This window comes from Chenopodium quinoa, unplaced genomic scaffold (genome assembly GCF_001683475.1).
Source record: "Chenopodium quinoa cultivar QQ74 unplaced genomic scaffold, ASM168347v1, whole genome shotgun sequence".
NCBI classification, from domain to species: Eukaryota; Viridiplantae; Streptophyta; class Magnoliopsida; order Caryophyllales; family Amaranthaceae; genus Chenopodium; species Chenopodium quinoa.
In genome coordinates this window covers 2782455-2800339 of record NW_018744718.1, presented here as the reverse complement: position 1 = coordinate 2800339, position 17885 = coordinate 2782455, and the positions used below count along the sequence as shown (strand labels likewise).

Genomic DNA, 17885 nt, shown 5'->3' with positions numbered 1-17885 from the left:
ACTAATACTAATACTAATTTGTTACAGATAAAAAGACCATATTTTTACATTATCATTATTAAATATATATATGCAGAGCCAACATAAAAAACGGTCAACACCAATCCTAACTAGAAAATAAAATTTATATAAAATATACCGTTAAAATATGACTTGAATCAATTAGTCGGGATGTTTGAGTAATTTCATTTATGAGCTATGGTTTTCTATAACCTAGACCTATTTCTTTTTACTACGTGTAATTTTTTTTAATTTTATTTCTTGACAGGTACTCCGTAAAATTTAAGTGTATTTTGTAAACTTTTTTTATTATTACGTAGTACTGTATTATTTTTGACAAGACTATATAAGCCTATTTCCACAGCTAGAAATAATTTACACTTTAATCTTGCTTATCTGTGGACATATAGCCACAAAGCTAACTCATGTTTAATGATGAACCACATAAAATTAGTGTTCTATACATTAGGAATTCCCCCCTTGTGAGGAGAGCTTCCTAACATTTATTCTTCTTACCTTTTCAAAAAAAATAAAATCGTGTCCTTGTTTGTTAATGTTTTTAAAAAGATTTTACTTGCATCCGTTACAGCTAGCATGTACTCCAAATTAAACATTATTACTGGTATATGCATCAAGAAAAAGAGCAATATGTATAAAAATTACCTGTGAAGTGACTCTATATCTGACTTGTTCCGCTTTACTTAGACCTTGAGGGACAACACTAGTTGAGCCATGAACATGGTGGTGAGCATCCTTAGCCTCCTCATCCGCGGCATTGTGATCATCAAGGCCATGAGCCTTACGAAAATGGCGCATAGCAATGGAGTCCATCATCAAAGTCAGAATAGCCCCACCCATGGCGGCGAGGCCAGTGATGGGAAAACTAGCCCACGGTGAATCTTCACCGAGACATGGGCTAGTTAGGTTCTCAAAGGACTCGGGTAAGATATGGATGAACGCGGTACATAGGATGACACCTGCCGCAAATGCCTTTACTAGGAAGAATCCACCCTTACTAGGGTGAAGCGCTGGGATGTTTTTCCCCACTATGGGGAGAAAAACTCCTAGCGCACTCGCAACTAATATGACAACAATTGATCCAATTTTATAATGTAAGACACTTTTATCGACGACTTCTCCTGCATGCTCGTCTTTGTCTTCTCTTAGACAGGTACATTCCTTTTTCTTCTCGGTGCTATGGCCAGCGACGAGGTTGAAGGTGGCGGAGAGCAAGAAGAGGGAGAGAATGATGAGAGCAATGTGAGATGGTTTTGACACCATGGTTAGTTGTTTGAGGGAGCTTTTGAGATTTGTCAACGTTTGTACCTTTTAATTATGTTGAGATCAATGAGGGAAATAATGATTGTCATTATTGTCACCTTTTTATATTGGATTTTGAATGAGACAATGAGACATAAATTATGTTAATCTACGTACTTGAATATGATAACATGTATTGTTTTATTTGTTTAATTATTTCCACCCTTTCTATTTAGGTGACACGTTTAATTTTAGGCATACCTAATTAAGAAGGAGAGAGAACGATAAAACTATTTAGGTGACACGTTTAATTTTAGGCATACCTAATTAAGAAGGAGAGAGAATGATAAAACATGCAAGTAGTGTACGCTAGTAAATGCAAGGTATAAAACTCACTCAAAAAGAAAATGCATCGACTAAAACTTCCTAAAAAAAAATATGTATCGACTAAAAAAACGGATGTAAGAATTTTATAGGATATAATCAATTAGCATGAAAAAAAAAAGTAATAAAAAAAATAATCTCACTATTGCAGCTATATCCTATATGGCTTCAACTTAGGGCATGTTCTCTTCCGTTGAAATTCAGTTCAGTTCAGTTCAGCTCAGCTCTTAATTTACGTCTAATGATATTGCTAATGATATAAAGCCAAATTTCATTTTTTTAAGCTCTTATTACAACGACGACGACGACGACGACAACAACAACAACAACAACAACAACAACAACAACAACAACAACAACAACAACAACAACAACAACAACAACAACAACAACAACAACAACAACAACAACAACAACAACAACAACAACAACAACAACAACAACAACAATAATAATAATAATCAATAAGTAATAAATAATAAATAATAATAATAATAATAATCATCAATAAATAATAATAATAATAACAATAACAATAATAATTGAAATAATACTAATAATAATAATAATCAATAAATAATAATAATAATCATCAATAAATAATAATAATAATAATAATAATCAATAAATAATAATAATAATAATAATAATCAATAATTAATAATAATAATAATATTAATAATAATATGTACATTTGTATATACACATATGTATAGTAATAAGTAATCAATAAATAATCAAAAATTACTAATCCGTAGTTAAAAATCACTAATTAATAAGTTCAGTTCAGTTCAGTTCAGTTCAGCTGAGTTCAGTCAATCGGAACAGGCCCTGAAATTTGATGTCCATTCAATACGATGTAATGTCGTGTATGTTCATGTGTAAAATTGAATAACAACTACTCAATGCAAAGTTAAATTAAATATTCCTTAACTCAGAATATCTTAACAAATTCAAAAAATAGTACAACGCAATTGTTACTTTTTACAGAAAGTTTGCAGGTGTGACCATGTCTTTATGCACCATTGATAGCAAACAACGACCATGATCACACGACTTTAGTTGTCATTGAAGCCAGTTAATTTGTTATGTCACATGTACTTTGGAGTATACAGATTTTTCACGAAAAAATAGCTTAAAATATTTCAAAAGTTTGATGTTATACTCCGTATCTTTTAAGCATAAGCCATATTGGATTGAAAGTAAGGGATAACTCAAGTGGTTAGAGTCCTTCCCTTCCGATTTTAGGAGATTCTGGAATTGATTCTCACCCTTGTAAAAAAAATGTCATATTGGATTTAATTGGTTAAATCACTCGGAGCCTTTTCTATTCTAGTTAAATCATGTTATCTAATTATACAAGTTTTAAGTACATTTTGATTTTGAAATAACTAGGTTATTTCTAATTGGGTCAATTTTGTTAGGAATAGAATAGGGCTTTTTAGCTTACTTTAAATCTATTTCCAAGGAAGAAAATTGAGTTAAAAACAAATTAAGGTCATGGATTTTCAATTCATCAAAAGTTCAAAACCATTGAACCTTGTATCTCTAGACGGAGGAGAGTAAACTAGTGGCCTAGTAATAGCTAAACCATTGAATGCTCGCTCTTTTTTTTTTTTTTTTTTTTGCCATATACATTTAATTAATAATTTAGTATACATCTAGAAATAGAAGTTCAGCCTGGTAACATTAAAAATTTTGGTATTCAACTTAAAATAGAGGAACCGTACACATAAAATCTAAATCACACACATCTTAAATAATTTATTTTTAAAACTATATACTCCGTACTTAACTTTTTAAAATTAATTAAAGGCTTACGACATCTAACATATAGTTCAAAATCTAACTTTCTGCGCGCAGATAGAACTTTTTGTGTAGTTTTGATATACGAGTAGATCCAACTGAGTACTTGTTGATAAATGTACACCAATAATTACAAAATCATAAGGATGAAAGTCACATAAACAAAGTAGGAGTATTAAATTGCGAGAAAGTACACGAGTACGCTTCTTACAAATCTCGAAAAACCAGAAACCGGCAAAACCAAACATAGGAATTATGAAGTGGTCCATATTCTGTGTTTATTCGACTACCCAAAAGAGAGCTAGAGTGTCGAAAGAATGTCGTCATTTGATTAATAAATACGGAGTAAATTATTTATATTAGGCCGTCTAATTAGCTCAAATCGATTATGGTTTTATTTTTTCAATCTCATTTTATATAATACTACTAATACGAAGTACTACGTATAAATGTATAATGCAACAGCACTCCAGCTAATTGATAATCTATACATTCAATAATCTCATAGCCATTTTTCAATTAGCTAGTTGTCTTGTATCATTATTTCTTAGGATTAAAAAAAATATTGTTTTTGTTTTGTATTTATCCGTTTATGTATGTATTGTCTATGTTATAACCTTTTGGTTTCTATTTTAATTGGATAAATATGTATATATCTTTTGCATTTACGCGTAACTGTATATATAGATGACTTTTTCCTATAAGCGACAGAATCAACTGCATATGTACAACTAGCTAGGTATACAAGTAACAAGTAAGTAAGATTAAAAATTAAAAATAAAGACCGGACTTCTTCTTTTGACTACAAAGTTATCATTTCCTTTTGCTTCTTTTACCTTTTGGGATTTTAATTTAAACGTTAAACCTTTTGCTATGGGAATTTTAAATCAGCGACTTAAGATTTTAACTTTAAATGTTGATCAATAATTAAACTTATATAATTTTACAGTGTTGACTAACAATTAAATTTACAAAATTTTACATAGCATATCTTAAAAGTTCAATTTGCGTGGTATACATATACCATGGATTAGGTAATGATTTGTTGATTTTTATAGTAATTATGGTACATCATCATTAATCTCCCTGGGATTTGCCTGACGTATTCCCTCTCTTTCCAAAAAGGAAAATACGATTAAGTTTTACTGTATGATAATCACAATTACAAGATGGGACGAGTCAAGTTTAATAGTTTATCACAAATTAAAAAAATACATATGACATAATACTGTTTAAAATCAACAAATTATATTAATAATAATAGACTGTTTTTAATCTGGAAAAGAATAAAATAAGTGGTCCAAAATTCGGAGTTTGACTAGCCAAAACAAGTGAAGTATGTTCACATAATGTCGTCATTTCATCAATTAAACATGTATTTCTTCTTTATAATTACCTTTTTTTCGTTTTTATATTCGATAAGTCAACATTTATGTCGATAGAATGACTTATAATTGTATATGTCAATGTTTGTCCTTGTGAATATTGTTGCAAACTAATAAAAGATTGAAATATCCGTGTGAGCAAGCATTGAATGGTTAATAGTGTTATTTTTACAAAAACAATCATTGTTTATTTTTACAAAAATAATTATTGTTTATTTTTTTTATTGGTGATTAGTGATAGGAATGTAGTTGTAATCTTGTTATAATATTGGTTTTCTTTTGCTTTTGAATCGTGTTATGCTATCTACATAACTTTTCTTTTTGGTTCAGAAGAGATGTCTTTGTCATATACAACTGGTTATACGATTGACTCTCTCATAATAGTGACAGAATCAAACACGCTAAGTCGCTAACAATCATCAAACTAAAAAATAACAATAAATAGTAAATAGTCATGTATGACTTTTTCTTGATATTTTTTGGAGACTTTTTTTTTTTGTGTTATAAGTCTGACTTTAAAACAACTTTATAATATCTTATCAGTACAATCAACTATTATCATTATCTTTTCTTGTTTGCGTGCTTGCTATTTAAAAATATAACATAGCTATCTCCTAAACCTATAATATCTTTTGATAGACTTTGCTAGGTAGATCTATACTTCAAAATCTACCCAATATCAATAGTAAAAACTAAAAAGTAAACTCCTTGCTTTCTTTTTATTAAACCTCCATGAACCCTACCTAGCTTGAAGTGAAATCCATGGATTTCTTGTCATTTGAGGCTTCAAATCCTCTTTTAGACATGATGAACTACTTCTTGCTCAGTTGTGTCTCCGATTCGCCATTATTATTCGACAGAGGTAAGCTTTTTATTACAAGAAAAGCACATAAACACACCAAAAGAGTTTGATACTAACCTGGGTAAGATGCAATCATCCAATCAGCTGAAAGAGTTTTTCTAGCATATGGCTTCACACAATCACACCCATTATTCACTATATTCCTTCCACCAAGTAGTGGAAGCAGAAGCTTCACGATCATCAAGCTTCAATCAAGAATGCTACTTAACTAACCTTAACAAGGCCGGTACCCTGAATGTCCCAAGGACTGCCACCCATTTCCGAGGATTGACCAACAGGTCGACTCCACCCGTGGACATACGTTGTTGAGCATCATGGACGCATTCTTAGAGTATCATTGTATACCCGAGAAGTTACTCGAGTCACTCAGTCAGGGATTACTTGATCAGGGGTTAAACTGAGTAACCCCTAACCGAATAACCCCTAGCAACTCTAATAATCTCTAACCGAGTAATTCGAGTAATCCACGCAATGTGGCCAGTCATATTGAAAAAAACCCTTTATTTTACTGGTGGAAATAGGTTATTTATTGGTGTTAATCTCTCACGCGTATGCTAAGTTTTGGCACCAGTACAGTGGAATATAAGCTCACTTCTCTTTAACTCTGGTCTCCAAATAAGTAGTAAAAGAAGGATTTTAAAAAACAGAGAATTTGTTTCGTATTTTAAAGTATTAACGGTTGGTTCTATCATACGTAGTACAAACTAGCTAGCCTAGATTTTTGTTTTATCACAGTTAGGTACTTAGGTTGCTTCTATTGTACATTTGTACATATAGAGAACACTAGCCCATATGCTATATCTTTCTCTAAATCAAAAACCAAGACTGATCCTCCTTTACATATAACCCTAACGATTAATATCTTTTTCAAATTATTTCATTCGAGTCTTCATCCAAAATTAATAGAAGAGGAATAATGAACTCAACTGTTAGTCTGTTATAAATGAACAAAACAATATCATAGATTATGTGACAACTAATTTTGAATAGGAAGTAAAAGTTTTTAGGATGGTTAATGCCAATCGATCACAATACTTATCAGTTATAACCCATTATACGAGGTGAAAATTATCAATGCCCACATGAAATTCAATGAAATGCTTGATTTGGACCTATAGATATAGAGCCTAGCTGCTTTAGACCAAGAAAGGAAGAACTTCTTACCTCCGGATAGTTATCATGTTGCTAAATTAATAGTTGTATTTACCATCAATGTGACAATTATAATATCGGACGCAAAAAAAAAATACAAAGCAATTATCTACAAAACCAGAATTCTAAATCTACATAATATTCCAGTCAAGATAAACTTCACACACAATTAAGGGCGCATAAACAGTACTGATGAAATAATGTAAGCATGAACAATAAGGTAGAGTACAAGCTTTTCCTAATAGAGAGCTCCAGAAAAATCGGTCGAACTGCCATCTGCAAGCACTGAAGTTCTCAATCTATATGTAAGACTTTGAGAGAATCCCTAAAATTGATTTCAATAGAACAGAAACCTTATTTTCTTTACATTGTAACAAAAACACGATAGTTATCTTGGTGATCTTCCTGTATCCAGAAAGTATTAAATTCACAAGAGTATACCTCAAGAACTAAAATTATTTTTATACCCAGTATAAATATGTGGCTCAAATGACATACAACTCCCAGTTTCTAGTGCCGAATGTTTCATTCACAAAATTCAATAAATGAGATTTTCTTTCACCCTAAAATAATACTCCCTAGTATTAAAAATAATGGTGGAAGAAAGGAAAAGTTTAAACACAATAACAATGATAACCTAGTTTCCTATCCCTAGATCACTAATAATACACATAAATTCGATTGAACAATATAAGTGGGCAGAGGATCTCTTATGATATATACCAGAATTGACTTTCACAAGCACCTAATCATGAATGCCAACGCTTGATATAACACGCTGTTGGACACTGCATTATATGCGCCAAAATTGGTTCTTCAATGAATGAAGAATAATGTAGCAGTACAGTCTTCACCTTGTGCGACTCTCACGTCATAAATTGGTAGCAGCACTTCACACGTTGCATGAAGAAACAAAAAAAAAAATCTGCCAATATGAGAAAGCAAAGGTCAGCCAGCTACATTTCAGACAAACGATGGTTTGGTGAGATGGTAATCTACTGCCACCCCTAGAGGCAACAATTTGAAAAAAGATACAATAATGATGGATTTAAAGTCTAAATAGAACAAAGACATATATAAGGACTTCTCACAGGGCACACCTTCATTAAACTGGAAGAAGTGCAAGCTCAATTTCCTGAAGTGATTTTCCCTTGGTTTCCAAAACATTCTTCTTGACATAAGCAAATCCTATCAAACAGCAGGTTGCGAAGAATGTGTACAAGAGCTTTGGCCCAAGTTGCTCAAGTAATCGCAAAAACAGAAGGCCAACAAAGAAATTTACCCCCTGCAGATGAATATAAATGTTAATTAGCGAAAAGGTTACATCCTTGTTAACCAAATCTGAGGAAAATATATAACAAATGAGCTACATTAAACATTAGCATAATGATTAATGGCAGATGACTACGCCATTAAACTACATGATTTTATCCAGTCATGAGCATGAATCTGATCTTAGCAATGATCTTTATTTGATTATGCACAGGAATGACAGGACACATACGGCCACATACTTAAAATTCTTCAAACACAACTACGCGTACATAAGGAAGTTAATTGCCAAGAAGAAAACAGAACAAGAGATTAGAAAGCAAGCAAATTAAAGGTAGTACTAGTAATCTAAAAGATTGGACACACAATATAAAGCACATTACCCAATGAACAGCCATGCAAAAAGCCATGGCTTTCGCTCTTATTCGATTTGGAAACATCTCTGACAAGAGAAGACTAGGGACAGGACCAGCTCCAAGAGAAAAAGTCAGAACAACCCTGAAAAAATAGTGAAAGCAAAATGAAAACCAGGTAATTGGACAACAAACTTCAGGCACATCTTGCCAACATTCTATTATATACTTTTTGGAGAGATTTTCTGCTATTGGAACAGCATTTTATTGGGTCTATGAAATTGTTGAGTATCCAAGAAGTAAAGTTCTTCTTATTAGTTGTGCCCCATTGCAAATATGGAGTTCGGATCATCCCTCTTTTAGAAGGGTAAGTTTGAAGTGCCTTTATAATAAAACTAAGGAAAACTTGCCAATTACTACCGCAAGTTAATACTACTTTGTAAATTACTACCGCAAATTAAAAAAGTTGTGAATTACTACCGCAAAAAATTTTAAGATGTTGTGATTACTACCAAACCCCCATTAAACTCAACTATGACGTCATTATATCACTTTAACCCATGGTTAGAGCCCTTAACCATGACGTTATTATATCCCTAACCCATTTTCTTTTTTTTGGTGGGCTGGTTAAAGCCCTTAACCATGGTCAAACACGGGTTAAAGGGATATAATGACGTCATAGTTGGGTTTAATGGGGGTTTGATAGTAATCGCAACATCTTAAAATTTTTTGCGGTAGTAATTCACAACTTTTTAAATTTGCGGTAGTAATTTACAAAGTAGTATTAACTTGCGGTAGTAATTGGCAAATTATCCTAAAACTAATAGATCAACAGTTCAACACATGGTATAAATCACCAGTTCTTTATTTTCTTCTGAAACAACAGGCTGGCCCCTTTCAATGGGCAAGATAACAGAGGGATTTGGGCCACAACCCCATCACCCAAAAAAAAAAAGTAGAAACAAGAGAGGGACTACCATCCTTTTCTTAAGCATACCATCTAAGTCACTAGCTTATTGATGTTTAACAATGTAATTACAGCAAGGGTGTACATGGTCGATGGCCCTGTAAGTGGAAACAGAACAAAGTGCAAAGCACATATAAAAAGCTATCACATCAAACCATTAGTTTGTCTTCTACCTAACTTCCGCTTCATGTATAGGTGAAATTCATACTATTAGATGCTGCTTAGCCTAAAAATAATTATCATAGATAAGGTAATTCCTACTTGCTTGATAGAGCAAGAATTTTTGTCTTTGAAATTTCTTTTGGACAAGCAAGTGTAAAAATAACAGTTGTGGTGGTCCATAAACTATACATACATAAGACCAAATCCAAATTGCACTTCTCAATTCTCAGAGAATAATTTGATTTTCATAGATATATCATGCTGGTTTCTTTTAGAGAGCATTCTTTTTTTATTTTAAAGGCAACATTAGCAATTTATAATAAAAAAATTAAAAAAACTTCCCTCCATCCCACAAAAAATTCCCATTTCTCTTGGGAACGTAGTCTTAGGAGGGCGTTGGTGGTGGAGTTTCGTATAATATACATGAATCAAATATAATAGTGAGCATTTTTTTTACTGTTTATCAATTGAGGTGAGAAAGTGGGGTACATCATGTTTTAAGGGAGTTGAGAGAAAATCAATTTACAAAGATAATCAAAGAAAAAGAAATATTAAACATACGTAGTATTATGTAGACTAAAGTCAAAGGAGTATTGGGAAGCTTTTTGTGGGACAAACAATAAGAGAGAAATGGGTTTTTTTTTTTTTTAAATGTGGGATGGAGTATTATGATTATAAAACATTAAAACTTGGGATGAACCATTCTAGATAATTAAACAGTTTGCAAAATCAAAATGATTAACAAAATTTTAGGCGTTCAAGCAAGAAAGCAAAAGTTTTTTCACTTAAATTAAACTCAACTTAGGAAGGTATATCAGGAGTCTATTTACATAACCTGTTCCCCATTTTTGGTAGTATTCTTGTCCTAGGAGTAAGAGTAGAAGATCTTCTGTATTCTAATTGTTTTAGGAATGCTAGCAGTCTAGCACTATAAAAAGGGAAGTTCTCTCATTTATTGATATATCTCTCATTTACTAATATATAAGCAGTCAGTTGATTTATGAAAAGTGAGATTTCTCTTACAAATTTCTAGACCTTTAAATTCCTCAAAATAAGTTTCAATAGATCTTTACTTCTCTTAGACACTAAGTGACATTTTAGTCATTCTAAACAAATTGAATCTAAGTGCTAAGTGGCCTTAGGTTTGGGTAGTGGTAAGTGGTGATCAGTTTTCCTAATGCCCCAAGAACTTCATAAAATAATAGATGTGATGTGATATTGTATGAATTACCTTAAAAAAAAAAAAAAAGTGACCTAGTTAACTATTTTCACATGTTTGACTATTTACTGTTCAACAAATCAACTATCTGAAGGTAAATTAGTCATTACATTGAAAGTTAAAATTTAAAATACTGAAAATAGTTACAACCACATACTTAAAATTTGAATTGTATGTTCTTTTTACTGTATGTTCTTTATTATAAATTGTATGATGATTTACGTTCTTTGATTTATTCTTTTAGTTTGAACAGTAAGTTCTTTTTGAAGCATTGTCCCCATGGTGCATAAACAATTTATGGTTTATCAGTATTCATTATCAACCAGAATGATTAGAAAAGAAAATTTAAGCACCATATATCAAGCCTGCTTGCATGATCCTCAAACTTTTCCATAAAAAATAAAGGAAAAGGGCATTTTGAGACAGTTTTTCTCTCTAAAACCCCAGAATGGCTAATAAAAAAGGAATTTCATACTTTAAACTCGAAGAAAAGGTTGGGATTTATCTGGCTATAAACTTTCAGAGTTTCAGAGGATTTGGACTGCTGAGCGAATTCCAGGTATGAAAGTCATATAACTGGGAAAGAAAGATCTTCCAACCTAGAAAATTCTTGAATCATGTTGCCTTATCCAACCCCGTCCTCTATTTTTTACATTCTAACCTAACGAAGCCTTCCTACATAATTACTTATTGAATTTAAGGTAAAGTACTGGAAACTTACAGCAGCACGCCTCCAACAGACAGGTACACTGATGTCTCACGTGATACAAAGGAGCTTGCAGCAATTACTTGAAGAAACAATGACACGGCCTGAACACAAATAGACAAAGGTAATGGTCAAGGTCAGATTTACATAGAGCAAGCACTTCAGCAGTTGGCAAAAACCCAAACACCCAAACTAATCAAGAAATCATCAATAGATGTTTTAGTGATAGCAACAAAAGGCACATATTTTAGTAATTCACCTCATTCCTGGCGATGGAAGCAAAAATGCGAACAACCAGAAATATTAGTCAAGCAAAACAAAAATATCTGAACTTCCTGATTTTAACACATTATTTTTTAAACAAGGGTCTTTTGCTTAAAGAGTTAAAGTGATGTTCAGGCTTGAAGGCAAATTCTTTCATTAAGATGTTGCAATGAGGTAGCAGAATTAACTAGCTTTGCAGATTACTACAATTTTAACATCAATGCAATCCATTTGCCTGTTAATACATCGGCTTACCATGCCCGAAAAGCTACCAAGAAGCAGCAGCTTCCTTCCTAGTTTATCCATTAGTATTGTTGCAGTGCATGATCCTACAGCATAATTTTAAAAATGTCAGTAAAATGTTGTTAAATAAACAATCACATGAGTTTGCATGTGTATCTGGGAATCCAGATTTAAATTTTATTATTTCTTAGATAGCCCAACCCTCCACTCCCATATAAACTAAGTAAAAATTCAGAACTTGTATGGCAGATGAAAGATGAAACTAGCAATGAGAGCAGTGTCTACCTGATAAATTTACAACTGCCACAAACATGTTTGCTGTATCTGGTGGAACTCCAGCACTCTTAAAAACAGAAGATGAGAAATAGAACACAGCGTTGATACCAGACAGCTGCTGTAAAGCAAATAGTACAGACCCAATGAAAACAACTGCAAAATGAAGGAAAATATGAAATTTGGAGCAAGTGAAATATTGACTGCATCAGCTTATAGCAAATTTCTGTAAAAAAGTGATTTAATACAAAGGTCAACTACAAGTCTACAACTGTCAAAACCAAATAAAAAGCCTTACTCCTATGATGTCGACCATAAAATAGTTCTGAGAATTTGACCGTATCAGCCTCTTCCCCTCTATCTGACTTAGACAACTCAGCTATTGCACTCTTAACATGCAAACCTCCCAATAGCCTCTCAAACTCAGATTCAGCTTCAGCACTCCTTCCTTTCTGTGTCACACCAACAAAATATTGAATTCATAAGGGAAAGTCCCACAGGTTGAGTGTGAACATCAAACCAAACTACAAAGAAACTTTACAGGTAACATCATTACAGTGAATCAAAAACACAAATATGGTTGTTGATATAAAGCTAAAGGAATTTCAGCCTCATAATCAGAATGAAGGAATGACAAACAAAAAGTTAGTGTGATGTATGAAGCATAAATAATATGCCACATAAGTTGCTAGTTCAAATTGGATTTTTAATTGCACACCACACTCGAACATAAATGAAAGCATTTTTAGCATTTGACTTATACAAGTATCTACTTAAATTATTTCTTTCAAGAAGCTGCATCTTACTCCCAATACCACATACTGTCAAAACTCAAAAGGCTTTTTTTTAACATTGGTGATTGAACCAGTAATGAGTATTCTACCTTAAAGCATGCAACAACCCATATCATCTTTAAAAAAAGTATTAAAAATAAAAATCGTTGCAAAAAATAAAAGAAATCTTGAAAAGTCAGAGGTCATGAGGAAGCAAAACCTTGAAGAGCCAGTGAGGACTCTCTGCACAAAGTTCCATTGATAGAGCAAGTACGGCAGCAGGAATCACAGATACCCAGAAACAAACACGCCACCTGACAACAAAAGCAGACTTTAAATATGTACTGTTTTGTCCAAAACTAGCAGTGCAGAGAAACTGAAAACTCGTATGAGCATGACTCAAAACTCTTAAGCTCTTCTTACCAATCCTTAGTATCCTTGGCAGGAATGCCAATAAAAAAGGACCCCATAAGTCCCAAGCATGTGGCAATTTGGGTGAAACTTCCAAACGTACCCCTAACATATGTTGGTGAAACCTGCAATTTACAAAACATGATTCAAACTGTTGGAAAATAATGGACCCATAGACTTGCTAAAGTGAAACATCTAATGCACCTCAGCCACATATAGAGCTGCAACAGCTGGGCCAAGTCCCATGCCAATTCCAACAAGAAACCTTCCAGTAAGCATGCCGGGCAAGCTACTTGTCATTGCACTGCACAATTGAGGACAGGTTATATATGAGATGTCAAACAATGATACAGCTTAACAATTGTGTTATTAAAAAAAAAAAAAAAAAAAAAAAAAAAAAAAAAAAAAAAAAAAAAAAAAAACCCTTAAAAGAGGAGTTTAGCAATTGTAAGTAGTGTGGCCAACCATACAAAAACCACATATTTGTAATAAAATAAAAAAAAAGGGCTAATCACCTAAAAAAGCTAATTGATTTGGTAACATGCATATCTAATCTAATGTTTTCTCCCCCAAAACATCCCAACGAGAGCAAGAGACCAGTAACGCTCATAAATTGATAATAGATGCATCCAAATTAGCCCTAAATTTAGTCAAAGACGAGAAAACCTATAATAATGGAGCCCTATTCAAGCAAAGAAATAAGCATCAGCACTAAAGTTAGTCAAAGACGAGAAAAGCTGGAGTATAACATCTCATCAATCGCACTGACCTCATTGAGGCCCCAACCATCAGAGGCAATGCACACAGTTGGAAGGACCTCCTTCGGCCAAAATAATCAGCTATTGATCCACTGAATAAGGATCCAAGAAATGCACCACCCAATGACATACTTACAACCAAACCTACAAGAAATAATTATAAACTGTCAGTAAATTTTACACAAATCTTTCAGAAAGTTTATATAATGTATGCTGCCATGACTCCAATATCAGCAATAAAAAACATTGTTCCTCAACTACCTAGAGATACAAGATCAATCAAGCTGTATAAGAAAGGTAGGTTTAAGAAAATTTTAAAAAAAAAATTCGTGCCAAGAATATATGATTACCTTCAGCTAAGGTATTGCCACTGAAGCCAAGATCAATGGAAATACTTTCTAGTGTATCATTCACTACTCTGCATATGACAACAAACAAACAAATAAAGATATAAGTTTCAGTAACACAAGAAGCACATTATATCTCATTATTATCAGAATTTATTTGAATGCAAGTCATCAACCCATAAATCTACCAATAAATCCCCTCATCATACTCTTTCATGTTTCATCCTTTTAAAGAAGCTAGACTTTGATAATATATGTAGTATATTCGATAGGCCATGTCCAAATATTTAACACCTCAACATTTTAAGAACGCATACTAAGAATTTACAAATCAAAATAACTAAAACAATGCACTTAACTCTTATGATTCCTAGAACAAGAAAACAGATTACCCAATTGAATTGGGGCTCACTCCAATCCTAACCCGATAACAAAACATCTTGAATTTCAAATTCGAGTCCAAATTGAATCTAACAATGTTGGGAAAAAAAAATTCAGAAAAAAATTGTGTTTTAAAGAAATCAAATGGTGACAAGTTGTAGACATAGACAATATGGATCCCTTTGCTATTAAAATTAAGTATATGGAGAACTGGATTTAGATTGATAGGGGGGGGGGGGGGGGGGGGCGGGGGGGGGGGGGGAGGTTGAACAATTATCATTAAAAAAAGGTTTATTGATAATTGGATTAAGATGCAACTACCAAAGTCCAAATTTTGAAAATTTTAATTTTTCGTTCAATCAAATTGGAAAATCTTTTACTAAAAAAGGTAATTCCATTCGGCTTGCTGACTTTGAACTTGATCCAGATTAATGATAACTACTATTGGAAAAACATTTTAAAACGGGCATATAAAAAGTTCTTCTCACAATATTTCTTGATCGAACCTCAAGTTTCAGGCTTTCAGCACAACAATCACGACGGCTTCATCTAAGTAGAAATGTCCTGAGGTGAAGATATTTAATGAGGTAAACTAGGCCATATAAGGTCAGATCTATAAAACTCATAGCAAGTGTTAAGAGAGTTTGATTTGATGCACCAAGCCCTTTCCTAGTTATCTAATATGGTTGTGTTCAATTCAAACATCTATCAGATGAATAGGTCTTGCTCGTTAGAGATTTCCCCAGAAAATCACAGCCTATATATATATATATATATGATCCTACCAATACTCTCCCCCACCCCCAAATAAAAAAATTATAAAAAATAAAAATAAGTTATAATATATGCTGTCACAGACACACAAGTTTGAAAAAACTCATACCCAAGGTGGTATCCAAACAGAAACGATGCGATGGTAGCAATGACAATATGAGGTAATGACTTTGACCATGGAGGATTTCCGCCTTCCTTCCCCAACCCTTGGAGACGAGCTACAAGCAACAAAAAAAAAAAGCAATCAGCCAAAAGATGCAAAAATAACAGTAGGTCACACAACTCTATATCTACGTTCCAAAGAGGAAGGCACTTTATTCTCCTATCGCAAAATATAAACACTAATAACACGATTTACGCATGTTCTTGTCATGAATTCCTAATTTTATACAATTTCCAAGAGTGTATTTAATGCTTATATATAGCCCTTAGGGCTACATATAGCATTACCCTTTAATTATATTGCGAATAAAAATGATGCATATAAAGCTGAAAGTGAATATATTAAGTTAAAATGTTAAATGAAATATTAACTATACCAATCAATGCGTGATTTAGTGGTGCAATATCTATAAACTCATTATCTCTTTTTTTATTATTATAATTAAGCCTCTAACAAACTCCGCTTACACAAAATTCAAAAAAATTCAACTCTATTCACCTAAAACTCATGTTACTCAAAGTGTTGCACTTTAAAAATAAAAATTGAAGGAGTATAAACTTATGAGATGCACTAAGTAATTATTCGGTGCATCGCGTACATTGGTGCATGTATCATTTAATAGCTTATAGAAGTATTGTAAACATAAACTTTATCATAAGAGTAATGTAATACCTCTGTTTCTTATCATGTGCAAAAAAAGAAATATTTTATGTCTCACAAATAATACCCCTTTGTTGCACATAATAAGAAACGGATGTAGTCTGTTAAATAACATCAATTTCATCCAAAAATTCATAAATTAACCAACTTGCAATATACAATTGCAAATTAAAACATAAAATATTGATCACAAACTACATATTTTGGCTTAGTATTAGTATTAGGAATAAGAATAACTAAACTAACCAGTAATCATTAGCAAGCAATTAGAATAATTATTAATAATTCAACATTCATACATGTAAACTTAATTCAAGTTACTTCGTACTTCGTATTAATTACACTGTGACAAAATATAAACAATTCTCAAACAATAAACTTTACTAAAATGTAATTAACAATTAAAAATTTAAGAAATTACCTTCATTAGTGTAATTACCATCTACATCTTTAGATGCAACTCGTTTGTAAGTCGATAAAGTAGCATCTCCAACCGCTTGACGTCCTCGCATTTCCGCCGAAAATTGACGAAAATACCCTCACTAGATTCAGATTCAAAAATTACATACACTTTCTCTCTCCTTCTACTTCTAATCCACACTTGATCAACCAAATCAAACAAACACAATAATCAAAAATCTTCAAAACATAAAGTTTCATCAAAATTAAACGATCATCAACAAATTAAACAACCACATTCAATCAATCAACAATGTCGTACCTCTAATTCGGCGAATAATGATGTAGACGAGATTTGATCTCGATCACGAGAAGAAGGAAAAATGGATCGTGAGAAAGCTAGAGAAGTCGGTGTGAAGGGAGAGTGAAGAAAAGGTGAGAAATTTGGAGAGGTTTATGTTTTTTTTTTTTTTAGTTATTTATACGCAAAGTATAAATTAGCAAAAATTTAAAAAAATTAAGTGACAAAAAATGAGATTTGGAGGAGAGAGAAAATGGGAGTGATGGTGTTGAGAACAGGGATGGGGGAGCGACTGACGCTTACGAAATCTAGAGCGGAAGATCTGTAGTGTAATTGAGAATTAACACGTGGAAGGGAGGTTTGATAGCGTTACATGAGGGTTATGGATTTGGCAAGTTGTCAATTGATAGTTGGAGTCGAAGTGGGACTGTCACTGCACTTTTCAAAGTGGACTTTCATGAAAAGTGGAGTGTAGACTGCCATTTTGTTAGCATTACTTATTAAGGGTTTGTTCTCTTATATTGAAATTCAGTTGAGTTTAGCTCAGCTCAGCTCAGCTCATTTCAATTCAGCTTCTAATTTCCTTCTCTTATAAAATATTCAGTTCAAT

General features: G+C 32.7%; 2 protein-coding genes across 4 annotated transcripts; both read right to left on the bottom strand.

Moving 5' to 3' along the window:
- Positions 1–78: 78 nt before the first annotated feature.
- Positions 79–1865, bottom strand: LOC110703387 (zinc transporter 1-like). The gene has a single exon (XM_021881190.1). It carries the CDS (start codon positions 1279–1281, stop codon positions 607–609), a length of 675 nt encoding a protein of 224 aa, XP_021736882.1. The 5' UTR covers positions 1282–1865; the 3' UTR covers positions 79–606.
- A 5422-nt stretch (positions 1866–7287) lies between these two features.
- On the bottom strand, positions 7288–17638 carry LOC110703385 (probable plastidic glucose transporter 3). Of its 3 annotated transcripts, none has more exons than XM_021881187.1 (15): positions 17297–17638; positions 16997–17165; positions 15862–15970; positions 14601–14668; positions 14262–14394; positions 13697–13796; positions 13505–13617; positions 13302–13395; positions 12607–12760; positions 12321–12464; positions 12048–12121; positions 11544–11632; positions 8505–8619; positions 7950–8134; positions 7288–7774 (listed from the first exon to the last, which is right to left on the bottom strand). In XM_021881187.1, the coding sequence occupies exons 2-14, from the start codon at positions 17085–17087 to the stop codon at positions 7955–7957; spliced, it is 1464 nt and encodes a 487-aa protein (XP_021736879.1). In that variant the 5' UTR covers positions 17088–17165; positions 17297–17638; the 3' UTR covers positions 7288–7774; positions 7950–7954. The 3 variants fall into 3 exon arrangements, with proteins under 3 accessions (XP_021736879.1, XP_021736880.1, XP_021736878.1); XM_021881188.1 differs by having other exon boundaries at positions 16997–17117; XM_021881186.1 differs by having other exon boundaries at positions 16997–17175; positions 17297–17636.
- Positions 17639–17885: the final 247 nt, after the last annotated feature.